The sequence below is a fragment of the Ceratotherium simum genome, chromosome 4, assembly GCF_057802395.1.
Source record: "Ceratotherium simum simum isolate JZ-2026a chromosome 4, ASM5780239v1, whole genome shotgun sequence".
Taxonomy (NCBI): domain Eukaryota; kingdom Metazoa; phylum Chordata; class Mammalia; order Perissodactyla; family Rhinocerotidae; genus Ceratotherium; species Ceratotherium simum.
Window position 1 is genome coordinate 26,232,658 of NC_141903.1, and position 22,318 is coordinate 26,254,975.

Below are 22,318 nucleotides of genomic sequence, written 5' to 3' on the forward strand. Positions count from 1 at the left end.
ATCTTGCGGTGGCCCAGGCGCAGCGCCAGAAATGGCATTTACTCTGGCTTCATCAAAGGCGAGGCTCCTGGAGGGCAGGGGTCTGGTCCCAGGTGTCTTCCCGCGGGCAGAGGGAGGAGCCATCAGGAAAGGGGAAAGGGAAGGATCTAGACTGTATAGGTCAGGGGCCTCTGACATGGGCTGCACACACCCTAGAGGGTGCTAAAGATGATTTCCTGGGGGACAGGAAGAAACTATTAGTCCTCTTCTTATATGTGCTTTTAATTTTATGCTTAAAAGTATATTTTTGTTTATCATGATGAATGCTCAGTTTTTTTCCTGTTGTTACTTGTGGTTTATAGGATCAAAAAAATTGCGGATTAACGCACTCGATTGCCAGCTTCGTGGGGGTGGGAGATTCATCTGTCTCCTTTTTTGTTCTACCCCCAGCTCCTACTGGTGGGTGTGTAGGAGTTGCTCAAAACATATTTTTTGAAAAATGAGCCCCTGCTTAATCACTAATTTTCTCTGTGACCTTGGGCAAGTTACTGAGCCCCTCAAGTTATTTCCTCTCCTGGCTGTATAATGAGGAATAAAGCATAGTTTGAAAACCATTAGGCTGGATGGTTCTTTTTATTCTGTAATTTTTCAAGAGGATGGCTAAAGAAAGCATTAAAACAACTCAGTGCATTTCACCCAACAATCCTTATGAGCCACGGCCTGTGGTGGGGATGCAACGAAGCATATACGTATGATAATTTTCAAGAAAGAGTAAAATAATGACTCAGATATAAAAATGACCATGTGCTAAAGATTTTATTCTACTGATTAATCAATGACTGGACCAGGCAGGTGTTAAAACCAGCTCAAAGGAGAATCAGTGGACACCTTTATATTGAAAAGAATATCCAAATGGAGGCAAACTGGTTTTTCCACCCGAGGGGGAGAGAAGTCAATTGGGCCTTTACCAGACAGGACAGAATGAGCACGTCTATAAGGATTATTTTGCATTACCATCAGTTATCTACAAATTACTAAACCATAAAATAGCTCAAAGACAAAGAAAGACTAGAATCAAATAACCTGGAGAGTTGGAAGTACAGATTTTTTCCTACAACCCCTGGAAGCAAGCAGCCTCCATCTAATAGAGGAATGATAAATCCACGATGGTTGACCCATGCCAGTCAAGTGTAGGTGGTTTCAGAGTACTGGGCGGGGGGTGGGGGAGGGTTCAAGGAGGGGGAAATCCCTCCTGGCTCCCTAGAAGAGTTGGCAGAATCACCTAGAAAAGTTTCTAAAAATTAAAAAAACCCAGGCCTCACCCCAGAACTGTTGAATCAGAATCTCTAGGGGTTGACCTTACGCTTTGGTATGTTTGAAAAACTCCCCAGGTCGGGGCCGGCCCTGTGGCCAAGCGGTTAAAATTTCGCTAGTGCTCCACTTGGGCGGCCTGGGTTTGTGGGTGGTTCACGGGTTCGTGGGTTTGTGAGTGGTTGGCAGGTTGGGATCCCAGGCACAGACCTACACCACTCGTCAGACAAAATGGAGGAAGATTGGCACAGATGTTAGCTCAGGGCTAATCTTCCTCACCAAAAAAAAAAAAAAAAAAAGTCCCCAGGTGGTATTAATGAAGGCAGATTTGAAAAGCACTGGTTTTGATGCTAGAAAGATAGAAAATGCTGGTGGAAGAGATTCCTGTTTTGAGGGGGGAGAGGATGTGGTGGTGAGCGAAGAGGTGGGAGTGGAGGGCAGATATATCAGAGAGGATACCAAGGGCCTTGAATGCTGCATTGAACAAGGGGGCCATTGGAGATGAGTGAGTGGACAAAGCAATGACACAGCTCACTCAGAGTCCCTCAGGCACTCCTGGGGCACAGAGGTCTGGGTGACTTTGTGCATGATCTTCCAGGTTATGTTTTGATTTTTCTCGAATTGCACTCCCCACACACACCTGGTTTCACCCCCTTACATTCAACATCTCTTCCCTCCCTAAAAGTGTGTTCTATTCCTCTAAAGCCCACAAGCTACCTTTTGAGGACAGAAATGCTTTTGCTCATGCTGGTGTTTCTGTTCTGCCTGACGTCCCCTCTCCCTCCTCCTTCCACTGCTTCATTCCGTTGAGTCCAAATTCTTGATTGTGTGCTTCTATCAGCCCGAACCCCTAATATGTGTCTTTAATGTTGTATAACAGACACCAAAAGTGGCACATACAAGGGCAGGATAAAAAAATTTAGAAAGTTGTAATGTTCTCGTCCTGCACCCCGATGGATTGTTGTGCCCAGTACCCCACATTGGAGACCGCTGCTCTAAAATGATGATTGTGATAACTAACAGAAGCCACCACTTATTACACGTTTGATCTGCAACTGGCCATGCTAAGTATTTTACCTGCAATACATTATTGAATTTTCACAAAAATCTTATGAGATTGTCATTTCAGAGGTGAAGAGACTGAGTCAGAAGAAATGACATAACTCACCCCAGGTCGTGAACTAGGAATGTGCAGCGTTTTGAATTCAGTCCGTGACTGCAAAGCCTGTGTTCCCTATTCCGATGCCACGCTACCTCCCTTGGCAATGTTTGGTTTGATCATAGTAAAAGCTACCGTTTATTGAGCCTTTACTCTGTGCTAGGCACTGTGATAAGGGCTCTTCATTATTTTATTTCTCAGTACATAGAGATATTTTTTAATATGCATTTTGCAGATGTGGAATTGAGATTCAATTAAGTTAATTTACCTAAATCACAGACTGATGGGAGGCAGAGCCGTGGCCCTCAGCCAGGTCTGACCTCCAAGCCCATGCCTTTTGCAGGACTTGGACAAGACCCTTCCCCTATCCGGCTCTCGGTTTCCCCAGCTCTCTGGTTGGGCAGTGGTGAGCCACAGGTCCTCCAGCTCTGGTGTGTTGCCTACCCCAGAGCTTCCTCCTAGAGTCAGTCCTGAGCTCCCAAAGGGGAAGGAAGAAGCATGACTGCCTGCAGGCTAAGGGACTAAGGTAGGGCGTGGCCACAGCTGCAAAAGCCACTAGGCAGTTCTACCCTTGAATGGATTTTGGAAGGATCAGCCCTCTTGGATAGCCAGGTCAGAAGAGATTCAGCATTCCTGGGAGGAGAGAAGCACAGGTCTACAGTGGTCATACCTGCCAGTCTTGAGAAGCTGTTTCAACCAAGATGATGAAACTTGAATATCTGGCGGAGGGGTAGGGGTGGAGATAGGAATCCTATGGCCGGGATGGGGGGGGACCCTCCTAGGACTGATATTCTGAGATTTTGCTGTGAAAATCTCTAGTCGAAATCTATAAAAGCCTCTCACATCTACTCTGGATTTTCCTGAAGAGGGAGTGATATTATCCCCATTTTACAGATGAAGAAATGGAGGTCCAGAGAGGGAACCTGGCTTGTCTGAGGTTACAGACAGGTTGGGAACCAGAACCTGGGTCTTTTCCTTTGAACTCTTCCTCATGTCCCCTTGCAGCCCAGGCCCACGGCTGTGTGGGGGCTTGTTATGACCTGGGGCCGGAGGCAGAGATGTTGGCCGTTGTCTGGGCCCTGGCAAGTTGCTTATCGTCCCTGATATGCCTTCACCCCATCTAGAAAATAAGGGGCTCGGAGTAGTGGATCGTTAGGGGCCCTCTGGGATTCTGAAACATTGAATGTAAAACATTTATTCAGCCAATTTGTGAAGTGTGGTCTGGGTGCTCTGGGAGGGATCAGAGCCCCTTGTAAAGCCAGGGTAGAAGGCGCCGCTGTGATGAGCTCCAGAGCTTCCCCGAGCCCTCAGAGGAGGGGCTGTGGGAGATCGGTCCCCCTGAACCGCAGTCTGAACATCTAGTTCTAGAGGAAGCTTGCTTCTCATGTACACACAAGACTCACATAAACTGCTCTCAGAGCTGAGAGTCTTTTCTCCAAGATTCAGAGGCCCCTCCTCTGAGCTGTCTCTCCTTGGAAAGGGGCTCTCATCCAGATGGGCCTGGGCTGCAGCCAGCAGCTGAAGTTTCCAGCAACAAGGCCAAAGGAAAATGCTTTGAGGCTGGAGGTGCAGGTGACAGGCCTCAGCCCTGTCTCCCGGCCTTTGCTGACTTCCTGGGCCTCCTTAGCTGCCTGTTTCTCTGCTGGCCTTGGGGCTCTCTCACCCTCTGCCCCAGGCCTGAGGAAACCCAGAGCTGGCTCCCTGCCGGACTGTGGGGTAGATGGGGGCCCCCCTCCCTGTCAGGGGGAGTTTCCATTTCCTGGTGAGGGCTGCACATTTGCACCAAGGGGCCCCTGGTTGTCAGGGAAACAGCAGTGTTTCCTCGAACTCCCCTGTGGTTGCAGGCAGATCTCTGTCCTCTACACTTCACTCCCAGCCCCATCTCATTTCTGTCTGCTGGCTGCAGTTTAGGGGACTCAGAATCAGGCAGCGGGGACACAAGGGGAAACCCGACGAAGTCCTGTCCTCAGAATTTCCCACAGTGAATACTACCACTGACTGAGAACATCTCTCTGCGGGGCCTTGTGTGCTCTGCCCTTGACATAAGTTATGGCTCATCCTCCAACAACCCTACAGGGCAGGAAAGGAAAAGCCCCAATTTTGCCCATGAGATAACCTTGAACTCCGAGATGAGCAATGTGCTCAAGGTCACACAGCTAATAAGTGACAAATGGATTTGAATCCAGGTGTGTCTGTCTGACTTCAAATCCTGTGTTCTCCCCACTGCATCGCCCCGTCTCCAGTGGCCCCAGAGTGAGAGCACGATTGTGGACTGAGGTCATAATGGGGGCCGATTTCCCCTAAGTTTTTGGGGGAGGGGATGTGGAGAACTGGAAAGCTGAGCTGCGACGTCTCCTTGGTCTGTCCCCTCCCCTAGTTCAGCTCCTTGTGGGTCTTACTCAGTAAGTCTGGTTGAGTTTGTCATTTTTACTTTAAAAAGTAATACATAGGGGGCCGGCCCCATGCCGTAGTGGTTAACTGCGCGCACTCCGCTGCTGGCGGCCCGGGTTCGGATCCCGGGCGCGCACCAACGCACTGCTTCTCTGGCCATGCTGTGGCGGCATCCCATATAAAGTGGAGGAAGATGGGCACAGATGTTAGCCCAGGGCCAGTCTTCCTCAGCAAAAAGAGGAGGATTGGCAAGGATGTTAGCTCAGGGCTAATCTTCTTCACAAAAAAAAAAAAAAAGTAATACATAGACATGGTTTAAAAAGATGAAATTGTGCCATCCTGACTAAAGTGGAAAGCACTAAAAGGTCCTTCTTTCTCCTCCTGTTACCCCGAGAGGACTGCTTCACTCACATCTTTCCGTGCTGCTGAGGGTTCTCATGAGCCCACCTCCTCCCCCTGCTCTCCCCTTTTCCAAACCAGTTACATCCCTTTTCTCATTTCTTTCTTCGTTTCTCACTCCTTCTCTGTAGACCCTGTCTCCTGACACCCCCTTCAGTGAGACATGTGTCCTGTTTGTTCAGTCACCACCCCCCCCCCGTGACCTTCTGTCCCGTCGGAGAAAAGTCCAAAGTCTTGACTGTCCCCTGACCCACGTCCCGCCAGTGTCCCTGCCCCATCCTCTGCTGCACGTCAGCCACACTGAGCTCCTTGATGGCGCTGCCCCCCCGCTATCCACGTGTTCGTGAGACCTGCTGACCACTCCCCCGGGACTGCCCCTTGTCACTCGCTCCTGACCCAGCTTTATCTTTTCTCCTTCGTTCTTACCACAGCCTGATATATGCATTTGTTATTCTTCCCCGTTACAGAGTAAGCCCAGAAAAGCAGGGTTTTTTAAATCTCTTTTATTTACTGCTGTACGCCCAGGGCCCAGAGCAGTGCCTGACTTGGAGCAGATGGTGAAGAAGTGGTCATTGACTTACACAGGAACCATAGCCCTTCAGATATTTGCTCCAGGGGACCTGCAGCCCCTTGAGTCTTCTCATCTGCAGACCGTCAAGCCCTGGGTTCTGAAACCATCCTTGGTGACTTGGAAAGAGAGCATGCATGTGCAGATAGCATGGACTCTGGAATCTGGACATTATTGAGTTCAGTTCTAAGCTGTGTGACCTTGGGCAAATTATTTAACCCCCTGACCCCCATCCTCAGTTGCATCCTTTATAAAAAAGGGGAATCTGATGCTGGGAAGGATGGCTCTGAGGATTAAGGGAGACAGCATCGGGGAAAGTGGAGGAGTCGTGTGGTCAGTGGTCAGTGGTCGTGTCCTCTCCCCCTCTTGGTTGCAAGTCCCTTTTCTATCCTGGTGTGGGTGTCTGGACTATCTAGGCATTGTCCTCCGAAAAATGCATCTGCCCTGAGCCAGGTCTTTGGGTGTAGTTTAACCTGAAGGGCTGGAGGCAGCTGGAAAACAGCAAGGGGAGCATCCACTCCCTTGGGAGGAAGGAAAGGTGAGGAAATGTGGGGGAAAGAAGGAAGGGAGCAGAGTGCAAAGGAATCTCATGGGATCTCTTTCTTCTCCACAGTGTTTTCTGCTGCAGAACCTGAGACCATGGCCAAACCAGGACAGGTAAGGAGCCTCTGCCCTCTGAAGCCGTGCTCTGCCTTCCCTTGGCCTAGGCTCCTCCTTGAGTCACTAGGCCTACAACAGAGATGCCTGGTGCCTTCAGCTTGAAAGGAGCAGGATAACTTCTCAGGCTTTGCTTGCTCCTGTTATTAGTCACAGCTCTTTGAGATGCAAGTGACCAATGACAACACACAGCATCCTAAGCATAAAGGATATGCATTGGCTCACATGACTGAGAAGTCCAGGGCTTCAGGTCTGGCTGGATCCAGGGGCCCAAATGATGTTGTCAGGATTCTGCCTCTGTGAACTGTGGCTTCAATCTTGGGCAGGTTCTTCCCTGCCTTGGCACAGTAGCCACTAGCAGCTCCAGGCTTCCATTCCACTGTCTTGACACTCTGAGAGTAACAACATAACTTAATCCCAATGATTCCAGGGTAAGTCCCAGGTTTGGTTTTCATTGGCTGGGCCTGGGTAACTTGGAGCCGGGTGGTGGAGTCGGTCCCACCTAAACTGAATGGCCCAAGAGTGGTGCCCCCAGGAATGGAGACGGATACTGGACAGGGAAAAGCATTAGAGGGTCCTCTCTGCTCTGGAGATGGACATATTCCCTGTCACATGCATTTGGGATTGAATTTCCCTGACTTGGGAGACTCCAATCTTCCATGCTGTGTGACAACTCTGCTGGGCAGTGGAATTCAAGGTACCTGTGTGTGGCCGGAGCTGGGTTCTGTCCTTGGTCAGAGCTAGGCATCGTTCTGTGATGCCTAGAGTGGTCCCTGTTGGCTGGCCTTAGAGAAAGAGATGTGGTCGCTGCGATGATGAGATCGGAAAGGGAGAATAAAACTAAGGGATGGCTGGCTTGGCCCTTTTGTCCCTCACTTCAATCACAGAGCTCCTGCCAACAGACATAATACAGGAGCTGTGTGATCTTGGGTGAGTTCTTTACCCTCTCTGGGCCTCAGCTTTCATTATGAGGTGATTAAACTTAGTGAAAACTAAACTTCGTCCTTGTCTTCATGACTTGCCACCAGATGAACAAGGGCCTTAAGGGTATCTAGTCACAGTCTTAGAAGAACGCAGTGTGTTATGTGACATAGGATTAGTACTCAAGAATCCTAGCCGTGGCCTCCCTCTCACCCCCTGAGGAGCTACTTTGCACAAGTGGCCTCTCTGACCAGGAGGAGAGCGTGTTAGCAGTTATGGGCAAAGAGCCAAAGTGGAACTTTTGCTGTTCCCCACTTCCCGTATATAATCATCCCAGATCTACTTCCTGAGAGGCATTCAAATTACAGGGTTCTAGGCGCCCAAAGTGGACAGATCAGGCCCCGGGAGATCACAGGGGCCAGGGCCTAGGGTGTAGATCCTTGCCTTCCTGGTCCAGTGCTCCCAGACCATGCTGTCTGCCTGGCTGACCTGTGGTTTCTTGTTGCCGTGGACCAGGGGCCAGTAGACGTCCTGTAAGCACGAGTCCCAAGCAAGATGGCAGAGCCTTAGGGGTCCCTTGTCCCATGGGAGGAGTTGGAATCCCCCACACACAGTGCGTATGCTCTGGAGGGGGTGGTAAAGGCGCTCTAGGGGCACGAAGGTTGAGGGAACAGGGAGCTGCCTGGAGGGCGCTGCTGGGGAAGAGCAAGCAGCTGAGATGGTCCAGGTGGAGCGGATGCTGGGACAGAAGGTCAGAGGGGAGAGAGTGCAGTGTGCTCAGGGCAGTGAAAGTAATCTGGCATGCTTGGAGGGCAGGGGTTTGAGGGAGGGGAGGAGGTACTAGAGAAGACAGTACCAGAGAAGAGCAGGAAAGGTCTTCCTTCCATTGGGCTGAAGTTTGTGTCTGTTGCTCCCAATGTTAGCGTGCAGTTCTGCTTCTAGTTCCCCCTTCCCAACACACAGACAAGCACAGAGCAAGCCACTCACTGGTTTCTCTGGTCCGCTTCACCCCTGCGTTCCTCTCGATGACTGCTCTCTGTCTTTCCTTCCAGAAGAGGGGAACTTGAGGCCCAGAGACGTGACGACGTAGTGTGATGTCAGAGAGGTTGTAGAGAGGTCCTGGAGATGAGGCTCTGTGGCCTCAGCCTCACAGGGATGTTGGGGGTTTGAACGCGATGATGGGCAGAAGAACACTTTGAGGACAGGGCAAGAGGGACACTGGTGGTGCCTGGAACTCCAGGAGCTGCAGAGATGAGGCCTGGGTCAGGCCCAGGCAAGGCGGCGCTCAGCTGGAGCCCTAGCTGGGCACCCATCTCTTTGGGTGACGTGACTTCTGCTCCCCAGAGGCCTCGGGGCTCCTGCTCTAGCAGCAGCCTGGGTGGGGCCCAAGATCGTGAAGCCCCAGGGCGCCAGCTGCTCACCAGCTGGCACTGTGACCTGCTGAATATTTCAGGGTGGAAAGTCCCTTCTCCGCTGCTCTCCATCATGGGTGCCTGAGGTCAGGAACCTGTCTGCCGGACGAGTGACAGGCAGCCGGGGTGAGGTGGAGAAGTAGGGACAGCAGCACAGCTGCACAGGTGGCACTTGGAGATGCAAAATTTACCAAGTTGGTGTGAGAATGACCAACCGTGGGCCCCGGTGATTTGAAGGACCGTCTCTGTGTCTCTAAGTGAGACCATTGCTAAGGCCTCTGTGCACCCCGCTCTTGTAGTAGCTGTCATCCTCTGGGGTCCTGTTCCCTGGAAGGTTTTATTATCCTGTGCAAAGACCCCCAGGGGAGACCAGCCTCACTGCTCGCTAAGCCTGTCTCTGAGGGCACGTTTGATCAAGTCTTGTCTCGGTCAGTAGACTTCCTTTCCCCCAGCATGGCATTGCCTCATCTTCTATCAACTGCAGCCCCTTCGCCAAACACTGCCCCAACCACCGCACTGTGTGAAGAGGGAGAGAGCGGAGGTGGAGCAACTTGCTGCCGAGACCTCTGCCCTTCCTCCTGGGGACACGCTTCCACCCTCTCCTCTGCTCCTCGTTCTCTCCTGGCAATTTACAATCCCACGATCTTGGCGACTTTTGCATCCTCAATGAACGCTGAAGAATCTGGGCTGGCTTCCCTGCATGTTGCTTGCCTGCTCTTGCCTCCTGGCCTTTGCCATGCTGTTCCCTCTGTGTGAAGCCTTTTCCCTCCCCCCACCCCTTGGGGCCAGCTGCTGCTCATCCTTTAGGACACAGCTTAGACTTCACCTCCAAGAAGTCTTCTTTGATCTGCTCAGAATATATTCATAGTCACCATCCATCTGCGCACCCATCCATCTCGGAACAAATATTTAATGAGTGCCTGCTTGTGTCACGCCCTGTGCTGGGGGCTGAGAATTCATCGGTGAGCAAGGCAGACACTCAGAGCTTTCTAGAGGGAGTTTCTCTTTCCTGGCTCCCGTGTTACCCTTAGCATAGTATTTACCACACCGTGTTGTAGTTGGAATTGTCATGAGCTCCCTGACCAGGCTATGAGCTCTTAGTGGTCCCTGGTCCTAGCACTTTGCAGGTGCTCGGTAAACGTTGCTTGCTTGCTTGAATGAATGAATGAATGAATGGCAGGGTGGCCCTAGCTGCCTGGAAGCCTGAGTGTCCAAGAGGTGGAGAAGCACTTAGGGTCTCATGGGTTGGACAGCATTGCTGCCTATTTATAGCCTTGAAAATGGGCTCAGAATGGCACAGAGAGGACATGGGCCTGCCTAGAGGGAGCCAGCTCCCGCAGAGGAGGCAAGTGGTGCAAGATCCAAAGGGACGATCAGGTGGACGTTGCTGGTGAGGGGACAAGCCCTGGGCTGTGTGATGTTGTCGCTTCCCCACTCATGGCCCCACCTGGATGGAATCTGGGGGGGGGAGGGAGAGAGCCTGATCTGTTAGAAAGAGCCTTGGATTCCCTTCCTAGCTAAGCCTCTGACTTGCTGTGTGGTCTTGGATATGTCACCTTTCCTCTCTGTTTTGGAGGTCTGTTGGGACACAGGTGGTAATAGTAAGACCAGCCTGTCTCATGTGGTTCTCAGCATGTGGCTCTCAAGGTGCTTTCCCTCCTTTATTCCGAGTGAGCACTGGGAGGCAGATCCTACCACTGGCGGAGTGGATTGAAGGCTGGAGTGAGTGTGGGTTAAGACGGGGCCTCAGACAGGTAGAGAGAAAAGCAACCATGGATTGTAGCACCAGGCTAGCCTGGAAAAGGGCCCAGACAGACCCTCGAGGACCTGGCCTGTCCTGGCACCTTTCGAAGCTGTGTACTCCAACGCTGGTCCAGGAGTCAGTGGCACTGGAGAGAGCACTGCTGGGAATCCAGTCCCAGGAAAGGGTTCCCTTCCACCACCTACCCCTTTAGCATCCTCCATCTCAGAGCCTGGCCATCACGGGGTCTTCATTCATTCCCTCAACCCTGTCATGGTTACTTGGCCCCTTTCAGTCACTGTGTCCAGCACTCTGCTAGGTGCTGCAGGTACATCAACATTTGTCTTATTCATAACAAAGCCCCTGCGCCCCATGGAGTTAAGAACCAAGTGGGAAGCTGAACTAAAGCGTCTTTAAGGACCCTTGCAAAGCCATAATTCTGTAATTCTGACCTTCTCAGCCCTGTTGTTTCTCCATCCGTCCTAGAAACTAGTATTGTCTGCTCTGTTTTTGGATACTGCTGGGTTTGAGGGTGTCCAGAGAGAGACAAACGGGTTTGGAAGTCAAATTCCTGTAGGACACCAGCTGTTCTGTCTTCTTGTTCATCTCTTCATGTGACAAATACTTGAATGCCTCCTTTGCTCAGTCTCTGCAGTGGGCAGGATGGACCTGGTGCCTGCCCTCCAGGTCTCTGTATCAAGCTTCCTGCCCCGAGTGGTGCGCTCAGCAGGGGTTTCTCCGGCCCCAGCCCGTGCAGTGTCAAGTAAGGCACAGGGACACTCTGGCGGTCAAGCCACCATCCCTTGCTCACCAAGCTCCTTGCGAGGCTCCCTGGTCTGGGTAGTTGGCATCTGTTGCTCTTTCCTTCTCTGCCCAGGGGTGTGATCAGGTTGCAAGGGATTCACGGTGGCGAGAAGAAGGCCGTGTCCCTTTCTGGTCACTGGCCCTGTCAGAACTTTAAATAGCAGCCCTGCACCCACACATGCATACCTCGGAGGAGCCAGCAACTGCAGACATAAACCAAAGAGCATCCAAATGCCTGGCCAGGCAGGGCAGGTGCTGGGAGGCACAGGAGATGGCCGGAGGCTCATTTTCGCCTGTCCACTTCTAACTCCTTTAAGGCACAGGTTATGTGCCACCCCCAACCCTTCCATGAGGCCTTTCCTGGTTCCCTCCCCCAGCTGGAATCAGCCTCCACTGTTTTCCCACATTACTTTGCCTCTGTCTTAGGGTATTTGTTGCAAGCTTTATGGTAATTTGCGTGCTTGTCTCTCCTCCACTGGGTCAGAAGCTCCTGAAAGACAGGGTTGGGTCTTCTTTCTCCCTGAATCTGCCGCGCTTAGCATTGGGCCTGGCACAGGCTGAGCGAGTGCCCTGTCACCGTGCTGTGTGCTCAGTACATTGGGCTCTGGCATCTTCCGCTCTCCCAGCTCTCAGCCGCTGTCCCAGGCCTCATATTTCTCAGGGCCGTGTAGCTGACCCACGTCCGACTTCTCTGTGAACCAGCCCATTGTGCGTTCGGGTTCCATGTCTAAGATCCTCTGGCCCCGCCTCTCCTCTCCTTCACCCCAGGGACCCAGCCAGCTTGTCCTCAGATGCCAGTTCACAGCTCAGTTTACTGGCCCAGGGGGTGGCACCTTGTCTTGAGCCGTGAATCTGGGGGTGGCTCTGGGTCTCCCTGGGCCAAGCCCCCACCCTCAGAAGCTGGCAGCTGCAAGGTTTTTGGAGCTGGAGAGCAGAGGGGAACAGGCCAGAGATCTGGGTTCTGTGTGACCCCCGGCAAGTGGATTCCCTTCTTTTGGCTCAGTTTCTCTGTTTCTGTGATAGAGATCATCTTAAGAGCTTCTGCAAGTTGCTGAAATACTCACATTAATGGAGGCAAAAGGGCTTTGTAAACTGTAAAGTGCCATTAAAATACACGAGGCTCTTGTTCCTCTTGCTGGGATCATTTTCACCCCCTGCACTCAGCTGGCTTTTTCTCTCTCCTGGGTCCTGGGAAAGTGGTGCAGGGCTGTGGCCTTAGCTGAGCCACCCTCCCGTGGGGAAATGGCACCAGCTCGGGGCAGGTGGTGGCAGGAGGTACCAGGAGAGTCGTCTCTACCCTGGATCAGGCTTTCTGTAGTCAGTGCTCGATTTTACGGGAAGGGAGCTCAGCTGGACTCAGCCTGTGGCCAGAGTTAGGAGTGTGACCCGGGGTTGGGGCTGGGAGCCTCTTCAGGGTCAGGGTCAGCAGCTCACCCTCTGCTTTTCTCTCCACAGGGTGCCAGGTACCGTGGCTCTGTTCACGACTTCCCGAACTTCGACCCCAGCAAGGATGCCGAGGCTCTGTACACCGCCATGAAGGGCTTCGGTGGGTGCTCAGCCCCGGGAGTGGGGCCCCCAGGAAGGGAAGCAGGAGTCACTGGGGCTTGGGGGGGGTCCCCATACGTGGTCACAGCCCAGAGCCCTTTTGGGGTGGGAGTGAGACGGTGGGATGTACTCACTTATTTTTTGTCTCCTCTTTTTATTTTGTGTAACTTTATAATGAAATGTTCCAGACCAACAGAAAGGTCTGAAGAACAATAGAAGTTGCGTCTGTAGACCTGCTACCCAAGCTGATAAATAGCACTTGCCTCCTCATATAGTGGAAACCTCCTTGACAGGTCCCCATCCGGCCTTTCCTCTGGGGGGTAACCACCATCCTGAATTCGGAACTTATCATTCTCTTTTATTTTTCTTGTCATTGAAAGAACCCTGTCTTGGGTGCTAGGACACCTGGGTTTTTCTGAGCCAGGCTCACTGTGAGACCTTGGCTGAGTCCCTGCCCCTCTCTGGGCCTCCATCTCCTTAATTGTGTGATGAGGAGCTGGATCTTGGGCCCTCTGAGCTCAGATGCTGTGTGTACTGTGATCCCTCTCAAGGGGGGCTTGACAGGTCCCCACAGATCCTCCTCACGACGCCACCGCCTAGTGAGCAGAAGGCTGATGTCAAGGACTGCAGAGAGCAGCCCTGGTGGGCTTCCTGGAGGTAGGTTGGGGTATGATGACAGGTGCCTCCCCTCTTCCAGGCAGTGACAAGGAGGCCATTCTGGATCTGATCACTTCCCGGAGCAATAGGCAGAGGCAGGAGATCATCCAGAGCTACAAGTCCCTCTATGGCAAGGTAACCGTGGCCACCGGAGCACAGGGGGCGGGGGAATAATCCCATTCACTGTGTGTGCATTCCGGGTCTTTCCTGAGTATTCTACTCCAGGTCAGCCTCTGTGCTGGCTCTTCTGCCCTCCTTTTCTCTTCTCTTCAGTCGGGGACAAACAGCCACAAATAGACTAGAGCACATGCTATGTGCTGCGCACTGTGCTGGGGTTAGGGCCACGCAGGAGAATAAGACCTGTGCAGTGTCACTCTGGGGACCCACAGACAGTGGAGAGAGAACAGTAAACAACTAAACAAACAACGGTGAGGAAGAGGCCTGATGCTGTGGACTGGACTCCTGCACCACCGTTTGCTAGCTGCGTGACTTTGGGAAGTTACTTGATGTCTCTGAGCCCGTTTCTTAGGGTTGATGCGAGTACGTTGCCCCAAGAGGGACAATTAAGTGAGATTACTTAGCCCAGTGCCTGGCAGAGTGAGTGCTCGTTACATGTAATTCTTACGTTACAGCTGCTTTTCCCCTTTCTCCTCCATCTCCCCCAGGACCTCATTGCTGACTTGAAGTATGAGCTGACGGGGAAGTTTGAACGACTGATTGTGGGTCTGATGAGGCCGCTTGCCTATTGTGATGCCAAAGAGATTAAAGACGCCATCTCGGTAAGTGTGGGCCCGTGTGTGTGTGTGTGTGTGTGTGTGTGTGTGTGTGTGTGTGTGTTGGGGGTGAGGCATGGTTAATGGGAAGATTCCGGCCTCTAAGGCAAGTGTTCAGTGAGCCCTGCTCCCACCCAGCGGACATGCCCTGCTTCAAGAGGTGGCTTGCCCAAATCCTGTCCCAGAGGGGCACCGGAGGTCTCTTCCAGATGTCGGTATGAGGCACGTGCCGTGAAAGGGGGCCCTTGGCCCAGACCCTCACACCAGCAGCCTACAGACCTGAGGAAGCAGGATACAGGGATATGGAGACAAATTGTGCCCACCATCCAAAGGCCAAGGGCATCCTAAAGGAGGTTAGAGGGCAGGGCCCTGGGCCCAGGCTTGAGAGGGTGTCGTAGAAGATGAGAGGATCAAGTTGGGCCCAAAAGCTTAGAAAGGATTGGTTGATCAGAGTGGGAAGGTTGTTCCAGGCTGGAGAAGAAATGGCAGGAGAGGCTGTGGAGCTGTGTTCAGGGTGTGAGGGCTGGTTGAGGTAGAAGATTGCTCCCTAGGAAGCAGGCAGAGATCAAAGCCCTTAAGTGTACCTAGCACGTTACAGTTTATAACATGCTATGATCTTTGCCTCAGATGAGCTGTCAAACATGAATTCATTTCATAAACTGATCAACTTAGCAATGTGAGAGATTATTACCTTCTCCATCTCCCTGGGAGTTTGGCAGAGCAACTAGCATCATCTCCATTTTACAGATGGAGAAAACGGAGGCCCAGAAAGATAAAGTTTCTTAATGAGAGGTCACAAAGCAAGCTGTGGGCAGAGGCAGGCCTAGAACCCATGTCTTTTGATTCTCGGGGCAGTAGCTCCAGATCGGTGCCTAAGAGCTGTGGTTGGAGCACCCTGAGTGCTAGGGTTTCATAGCTCTGGCCACTCCAGGATCCCAACCCATGGCTGGTGGCTCCCCATCCCCACCCTTGACTCATGTGCCACCTCTCTTGTCCCAGGGAATTGGCACCGATGAGAAGTGTCTCATCGAGATCTTGGCTTCCCGCACCAATGAGCAGATCCACCAGCTGGCGGCAGCGTACAAAGATGGTGAGAGGGGCAGGAGGGGCCGTTCAGGTTTTTCAGATATGGAATGAGGGAAATTGCAAGGGTGGGGACCCTAAGACTCTATCCATCCACCTTCTTTCCTCCTTCCCTCTGATCTCTGTCCATCCACCCTGTAAGTACCTGCTCTGTGCTGGACAGTGTGCTAGGTTCTCAGGATATGGTGGTGGCAAAACCCACGTGGTCCCTGCCTCCTATGAGGTAACAAGGGATACAGATAATCAAGGTAAACATGGTGACGACACGTGTGGATAAGTGTTATGAAGGACAAAAACAAGATAAGAAGAAGCAGATGTTGCTTTGGACGGGTGGTTGGGGAAAGCCTTTCTTGGGAGGAAATGAGAAGGAGCCAATTGTATAAAGAGTGGGGAGAAAATCCTGGCAGGCAGAGGGAATAGCAAGTCCAAAGGCCCTGGGGCAGCGATGAGCCTGGTAGCCAGTGTGAGTCGAGAGTGGTAGAGGGCAGGGCAGGATCACACAGGCCCTCGTGGGAAGCAGGGGAGCCCAGGATCAGATATGAGCTTTAAGACAGTCACCCTTGTGGCTGTGGATTGGAGAGGGACTGAGAGCAGAAGCAGAGAAAACAGTCAGAAGTCTGTGGCGACTGTCCAGGTGAGTGCTGATGGTGCCCGGAGTAGGAGGGCACAGATGGGGATAGAGAGAAGGGGGCGGATCCCATCTCATCGTATCATGGCTCAGCACAAAGAACTGTGAAAATACACCCTGGGTCTTGCCACGGACGTCGTGGAGACTGAGTTTGGGATTTGTAACAAATACTGATCATTTTAGGGGCAGCAGGGACCCTTATCCTGGATCCCCGGGGTCCCCTGGGGATGGGATTAGAGCTTGTGTTCCTGCTCTGCAGCCTACGAGCGAGACCTGGAGGCTGATGTCATTGGTGATACCTCTGGCCACTTCCAGAAGATGCTCGTGGTCCTGCTCCAGGTTAGTCCACCCTGGGGCCCCAAGACCCTCCCCGAGCTCCATACCCGAGGACAGGCTGAGGGCTGTGGGCACCTTCTCCCTGTTCCGCCAGACAGGGTGGTCTGTGAGGGGCTCCTTGGGGGTTCCTCAGGTATAAAGTCCTCCTTGTATACTGTGGCCACCCCCTCCCCCAACTGCCCATTTTATCCTCGAACTTGAGATGGTTTCTCTCGGGCTCACCTGGGTGTAGAATCTGTGCGTCCAGGGGTCTATTCTGTTCCCCCTGGTTTGCACAGGCAGGTGTGTCCACGTGACCCACATTTCTCTTTGCACACACCCTTCTCCCCTGTGCCCAGGAATATCGTCTCCTGTGACCTCCTTCATCTCTCCACTCACACCCATCCCCGCTCCTCTCCGGGCCTCCCTCCTGTCTTTGCTTCTCTGGCCGCAGCACGTACCTCAGGACACCAGCAGGGACGTGCCATTTCTGGGGCTGCCTGCACTGCCCTGCATTGCGTCTCCCACAGCCAAGCCCTGCTACCCTCCCTCCCACCCACGGCTGCATAAAAAATCAACCACAAAGAGGCTGCATGCTGGTGTCCTCCGCTGAATTCAACCTGCCACGTTGGGGTTTTTTCTGTTCATGTTCCCATGCAATGTTTTTGAAAAAACACTTTGAGTTAGTTATTGATATTTAAAAATAGGGAGATTTTGCTCAAAAATCTGGCTTCTGGGTTCTTTTGAATAATTGAAAGTTCTGGCAACAGCAGGACTGCATTCTGCATGAGTGCAGCGGGCTGGAGAGCGTGTCCCCCTCTGCCTCTTCACCTTCACCTGCCCAGCCCCACGGGGATCTCTGTGACCACGGGCCCCGTGGGAACAGGCGTTGAGATGGCTCAAACCCAACACCAACAACCAAACTTCTATGATACTTTATATATAAATTAAACCACCTCTTTGTTTCTTTTCACTCCCCTCCCCCACAGACATTTTACACCAGCTGCTCCCAGTTCTTTTCTTCAAATTACCATAATAATCCACATCCCATATTAAGCAGAATTATCAGAAATGTCAGGAGTGGAGAAGTGTGACCTTTGCCCCCATTTTCAAAGCTGCTTGTTCTGGAGAGGAGAGTTCTTGCCCAAATCTTGGAGTCAAGGATGTTGCCTCCTCAACATCTAACACCAGGTTGCAGGGTGACACGGCTCAGATTGTAAGCCTGTGGCTCTGTCTTCTTATGCTCAGTCCCAAAGAGGACCAAGGGTTTGAGATCCTGAAATGCACAATCCAGGGGAAAGAGGAGATAAGCATAGGCTTGACCTCTGCTCACATACCAAGGAGCCGGGAGGGCTTGCACCTGTCCCCTGTGAGGGTCCTCCTCTGTCAGGTGGGGCATAGGGCATGGGCGGAGCAACAGAAACACCAGTAGGATATGGTGCCTTCACAGCTTGTGAGCTCGGATCTCAGGGCCCGAGTTCCAAATTCTTATTGGTGGATTCTTTGGGTTAAGGTATGGGAGCCCCTAATGGAACGCAAACGTGCAGATTTTTTACCCCCGTGATATTATTGGGGGGCATCGTGGGCCATGCCAGGACTTGTGGCAGGTGCCCTGTCCTCAGAGATGTTCTCAGTACAAGGCTCTGGCTTCCTCTGAGATGGGAGCACCGAGACACCCCTGTTTGGTCCCAGCTTCGAGGATGAAGGGAGAAGCGAATGGGAGGGACCCTATGATTCCCTCTAAAATAGATGCTGTGGTCTTGATCCAGTGGCAGCTGTAAGTCACTGCTCCTGGACACTTCAGGGCCAGCACAGTATTCCCAGTCCTCCCTGTCTCCACCACCAGCGTCCAGGCTTTCCCCCTGGCTCTGGTGGTTGAACCAGATGTCCCTTGTCTCTCTGCCCAGGGAACCAGGGAGGAGGACGACGTAGTGAGTGAGGACTTGGTGCAGCAGGATGTCCAGGTAAACAAGCATTGAGGGAGGTCCCCGAGGCGCAGCAAAGGAGCCCTGAGAGAGGGGAGAGGTTGGGGATCCGGGGAAGGGCTGGAGGCGAAGTAATTTGCATCAAATATCAGAAGTAACGGACTCACAGCCATCATTTATACGGTCCTTTGTTGCAGAAAGGATTTAACTTATCTTTCAAAGGTACTCAACATGCATAAAGTTGGTGACATGTATTTTGGCACTTTCCTCATTTGTTCGTTCATTCATTCAGTTAATTAATATTTATTGAATACCTACTGCGTGCCAGGCACTCTGCCAAGCATTGAGGAATCACTAATGAACACAATCAGACAGTACTGGGAGAGACACAAACACCTCTATCATTATACCATATATTCCAGGTGTTTTGAGCCCCCACTTCGTGGTGGTGGCAGGTGGGGGGGACTGTGGGGACAGACACAGGGCATGCTAAGACGTAGTCCCTGTCCTTCCTGAGCCCACACAATAGTGGGGAGTCAGGCATGTAAAGAAATCATTGTAATATACAGTGGATCAAAGCTATAAAGAAGCAGAAAGCTGTAGGAACCTATAAGAGGGAGGAGGGAAAGATAACTCTGTCTGGTGGCATCAGGAGGTGCCTGGAGAACAAATAGGACATTTAATCTGGGCTTTGAAGGTTGAGTAGGAGTTTCCCCAGAAAGAAAGGGAGAAAGGTGTACAGGTGTAGGCAAAGGTCCTGAGGCTACATTACTGGTTTGTTCAGGACTCTGGCAGCAGTTCTGAGTGGTTTGGCCAGGAGTCCTGTCTCCTGAGGTTTCCTCTTTCAGCTAAGTCCCATTCTTCCCCTTCAGGATCTGTACGAGGCAGGAGAACTAAAATGGGGAACAGATGAAGCCCAGTTCATTTACATTTTGGGAAATCGCAGCAGGCAGCATCTTCGGTTGGGTAAGCTCCAGCGATCTATGGCTGCCCCCTGGGTGTTGTGCCAAGAATTCCTCTTTTCCTTTTCTACTAGTGGAACATGATAGCTGCTTCATCCGCAGCCCAAACACGTGTCCTGATCTGATTAGACAGTGGTTTGTATAGTCCCTCACCAGGGTCGTTAACAGGACGCTCAGCCCTTCCGTCTAATACCAGTCCTGTCTTCACGTTGGAGCGTGAGGTGCTCACGGTTCCTCACAGCATACGCAGCATGACCGCACAGTGGCTGGTGCTGTGCGGCCTCCCTGCCACCTCCCAAAGTACCAGCCCGACTTTCGTGTTAGTTCTCTGGTCCTAGCCACTGCGCCCTCCCCTCCTGAAGCCCCTGCTTCCTCCCGGTGTTATGGGGCACTCGCAACATCCCTGTCTCTCTGTCTGACTCAGTGTTTGACGAGTATCTGAAGACCACGGGGAAGCCAATCGAAGCCAGCATCCGAGGGGAGCTGTCTGGGGACTTTGAGAAGCTGATGCTGGCTGTGGGTACGTCCTGACGTGGCATTCCCAGGGTATTCCAGGGATTCTGGCCCAGGAGCAAGGGGCCAAGAAGGGAAATGGGGAATTATGTGGTATGGAGGTGAGAAGGAGAAAACAGATGGGCAGTGAATTCTAAAGGTTTAGCCAGGGCGGCATGGCTGAGGCCTGGGAGGCAGGGGCTGAGCCTCAGGCACTGCCTTCCCCCCTCTGTGTGTGCTAGGCAGAAGGCACCCAGCCAGGGTTGGGAAATAACGATCAGGAGATCTGGCTTGTGTGGAGCGTGTACTGTGTGCAGGCGCCATGCTGAGTGCCTAGTCTTTAAAAAGACCTGGGAGTGGGCACTCCTTACCTGCATCCCACAGATGGGGAAACCGCATCTCACAGAGGCCGTGTCACGTACCGAGGGGACGTTTTGTAATGAATTGGGGCTACTCTAGGCATGAGGGATGCCAGGAGCTGACTAGTCAATGGTGGAGTCAAGATTCAAACCCAGGGCTTTTCCCAAATCTGCAGTTGACTTGGAGCAAGTCACTTATCCTCGCTGGGCCTCAGTTTCCTCATCTGATAAATGAGGGGAGGGAGATAGACTGCCTGACCCAGAGGCCCTTGCAAGCCAGACATTCCAAGAGTCCACATGTCTGAGCCTGGGGTGGTGATGTGTTGTGTTTCTCAGGGGAGAGCTACAGCCTGGCCCTCATCTTCCTGCCCAGAGCTGTCCCCTACCACCCCTAATGCATGTAGTCATGTTCCGGCCCAACTGCCAGTAGGACTTAGTGTTTCGGCAACCAGCACCTTTCTGGTGTAGCAGAATCTAAAGAAACACCTTTCCCAACTCCACTCCAGGAGCTACGCCCCACCTGGCGCAGTTTCCTGTGAAACCGCAGAGGACTAGAAAAGTGAAGTGGGTCTTTGCAACACACTGCCCACCTTACAACAGGCCGGTTTCCTGATTTCTTTATCCCCTGGGTTTGTAATAAAAGTGGGTGGGTCTGGGGTGCTCTGGAGCTGTGGATTATCAGGAGCCAGGGTTCTTCCTGGGTTTGAACTTAGTGGCCCCCAAGGAATGGAGACAAAGAAGGGGTCAGGCCACCCCATCCTCTTTTCCGAGGCAGCCAGAATGACTACCTCTTCCTCCCTCTCCTCAGTGAAGTGTATCCGGAGCACCCCCGAGTATTTTGCTGAAAGGCTCTTCAAGGCCATGAAGGTGCGTGGTAGGGTGGTGTGAACGAGGTTGGGGGGGGGTCTCTGCCCACCCCCACAGCACTGTTGGACTCTTTGGCATGACCTTGGGGTCCACTGGCCAAAGAGAGCCTTCAAGAGATTGGCCACAGGACAGTGATGGCGCTTGGTCCCAGGTGAGCTCCAGAGCCTGCAATGCTGCCTGGTCACACACCTGCCCATCCAAATACCTGCCCTGACCTCGTGGTTGGTCAGAGGGCGCAGTGACAGCCTCTATTCTATCCATCCAGCCCGATGGGTTGGAAGCCCACGCTCTTAAAAAATATTAATTAGCCAGAATGTTTATATATAGTGTATATAGGTAAGCAGAAAACAGTCTGCCATTGTCTGCTGAGATTTGTGATGCTCATCCCTGTGACCCAGTGATTCCTCTCTGGGCGTGTAGTGAGAACAGTGCTTCCCAGTATTTCACACACATGACACAGACACTGATGAGTTTCCACAGCGCACCAGGGTAAATGACGCTGTTGTTTGTGGCTGGAGACCTCAGGCCCAATGGCCCCGCGGGACCATTCCACAAAGGCAAGTGGACTGTTGCCCATTCTCTGTCTTCCAGTCCACAGTGAGGTTGGTCAGCTTGGCCCTGGAGAGATGTTTGTCTGGACACATGTGTTCATAAGAACATTCATAGCAGTACTGTCCATATTAGGAAAAATCCAGAAACAACTCAGTATCCATCAGGAGTCCAAAATAAAAGCATAGTGGTATATTTACAAAGTTCCAAAAATGTGCAAACCTAAACAATGTATTGCGTGGAGTTACAAAGTTAGGGAAAATATAGGGGAAATCAAGGATGGGACTGATGTATGAGGGGGGAGGAGATGAAAGTAGGAGGGACACCCAGGGAGCTTCAGAGGGGACAGCAGTGTTCTGCTTCTTTTGTTTTTAATTTTAACATTTTATTGTGGAAATTGTATTTTCAGCCAAGCTGGGGGCTACCAGCCCTCTAGCCTCCTTCAGCTCCCTGCCCCCAAACTCAAACCCGCTTGTCTTCCAGGGCCTGGGGACTCGGGACAACACACTGATCCGCATCATGGTCTCCCGCAGTGAGCTGGACATGCTCGACATTCGGGAGATATTCCGGACCAAGTATGAGAAGTCCCTGTACAGCATGATCAAGGTGAGCGGAGCTGATGGGGATGGAGAGCTTTCTGCTGAGACAGAGGGCTTGGGAACCACTCCCCGGAGAAAAGGAACTTCCTAGAAAGCTGGGAGTCTCTTGGGAATTCCAGGAGGCCCTGCCTTGTGGCACATTCAGGGAATTTAAGGCAACTCGTCAGGGAAACAAATGTCCGGGGTGCTTGTGAGACGGGAGGCACCGCTTTAGAGGAAGGC

General features: G+C 52.2%; 1 protein-coding gene across 2 annotated transcripts in view; it reads left to right on the plus strand.

Annotated features, from left to right (window-relative positions):
- Positions 1-22,318, plus strand: part of ANXA6 (annexin A6) — a 50,218-nt gene that overhangs the window by 3,157 nt on the left and 24,743 nt on the right. For both annotated transcript variants that reach the window (XM_004428635.3, XM_014786160.2), the window contains exons 2-12: positions 6,421-6,464; positions 12,798-12,888; positions 13,585-13,679; positions 14,210-14,323; positions 15,317-15,407; positions 16,288-16,367; positions 18,251-18,307; positions 19,141-19,234; positions 19,655-19,750; positions 20,890-20,948; positions 21,981-22,103. In XM_004428635.3, coding sequence (XP_004428692.1) covers positions 6,447-6,464; positions 12,798-12,888; positions 13,585-13,679; positions 14,210-14,323; positions 15,317-15,407; positions 16,288-16,367; positions 18,251-18,307; positions 19,141-19,234; positions 19,655-19,750; positions 20,890-20,948; positions 21,981-22,103 — 918 coding nt within the window. In that variant the 5' untranslated portion in view covers positions 6,421-6,446. The remainder of the gene's footprint in view (positions 1-6,420; positions 6,465-12,797; positions 12,889-13,584; positions 13,680-14,209; positions 14,324-15,316; positions 15,408-16,287; positions 16,368-18,250; positions 18,308-19,140; positions 19,235-19,654; positions 19,751-20,889; positions 20,949-21,980; positions 22,104-22,318) is intronic.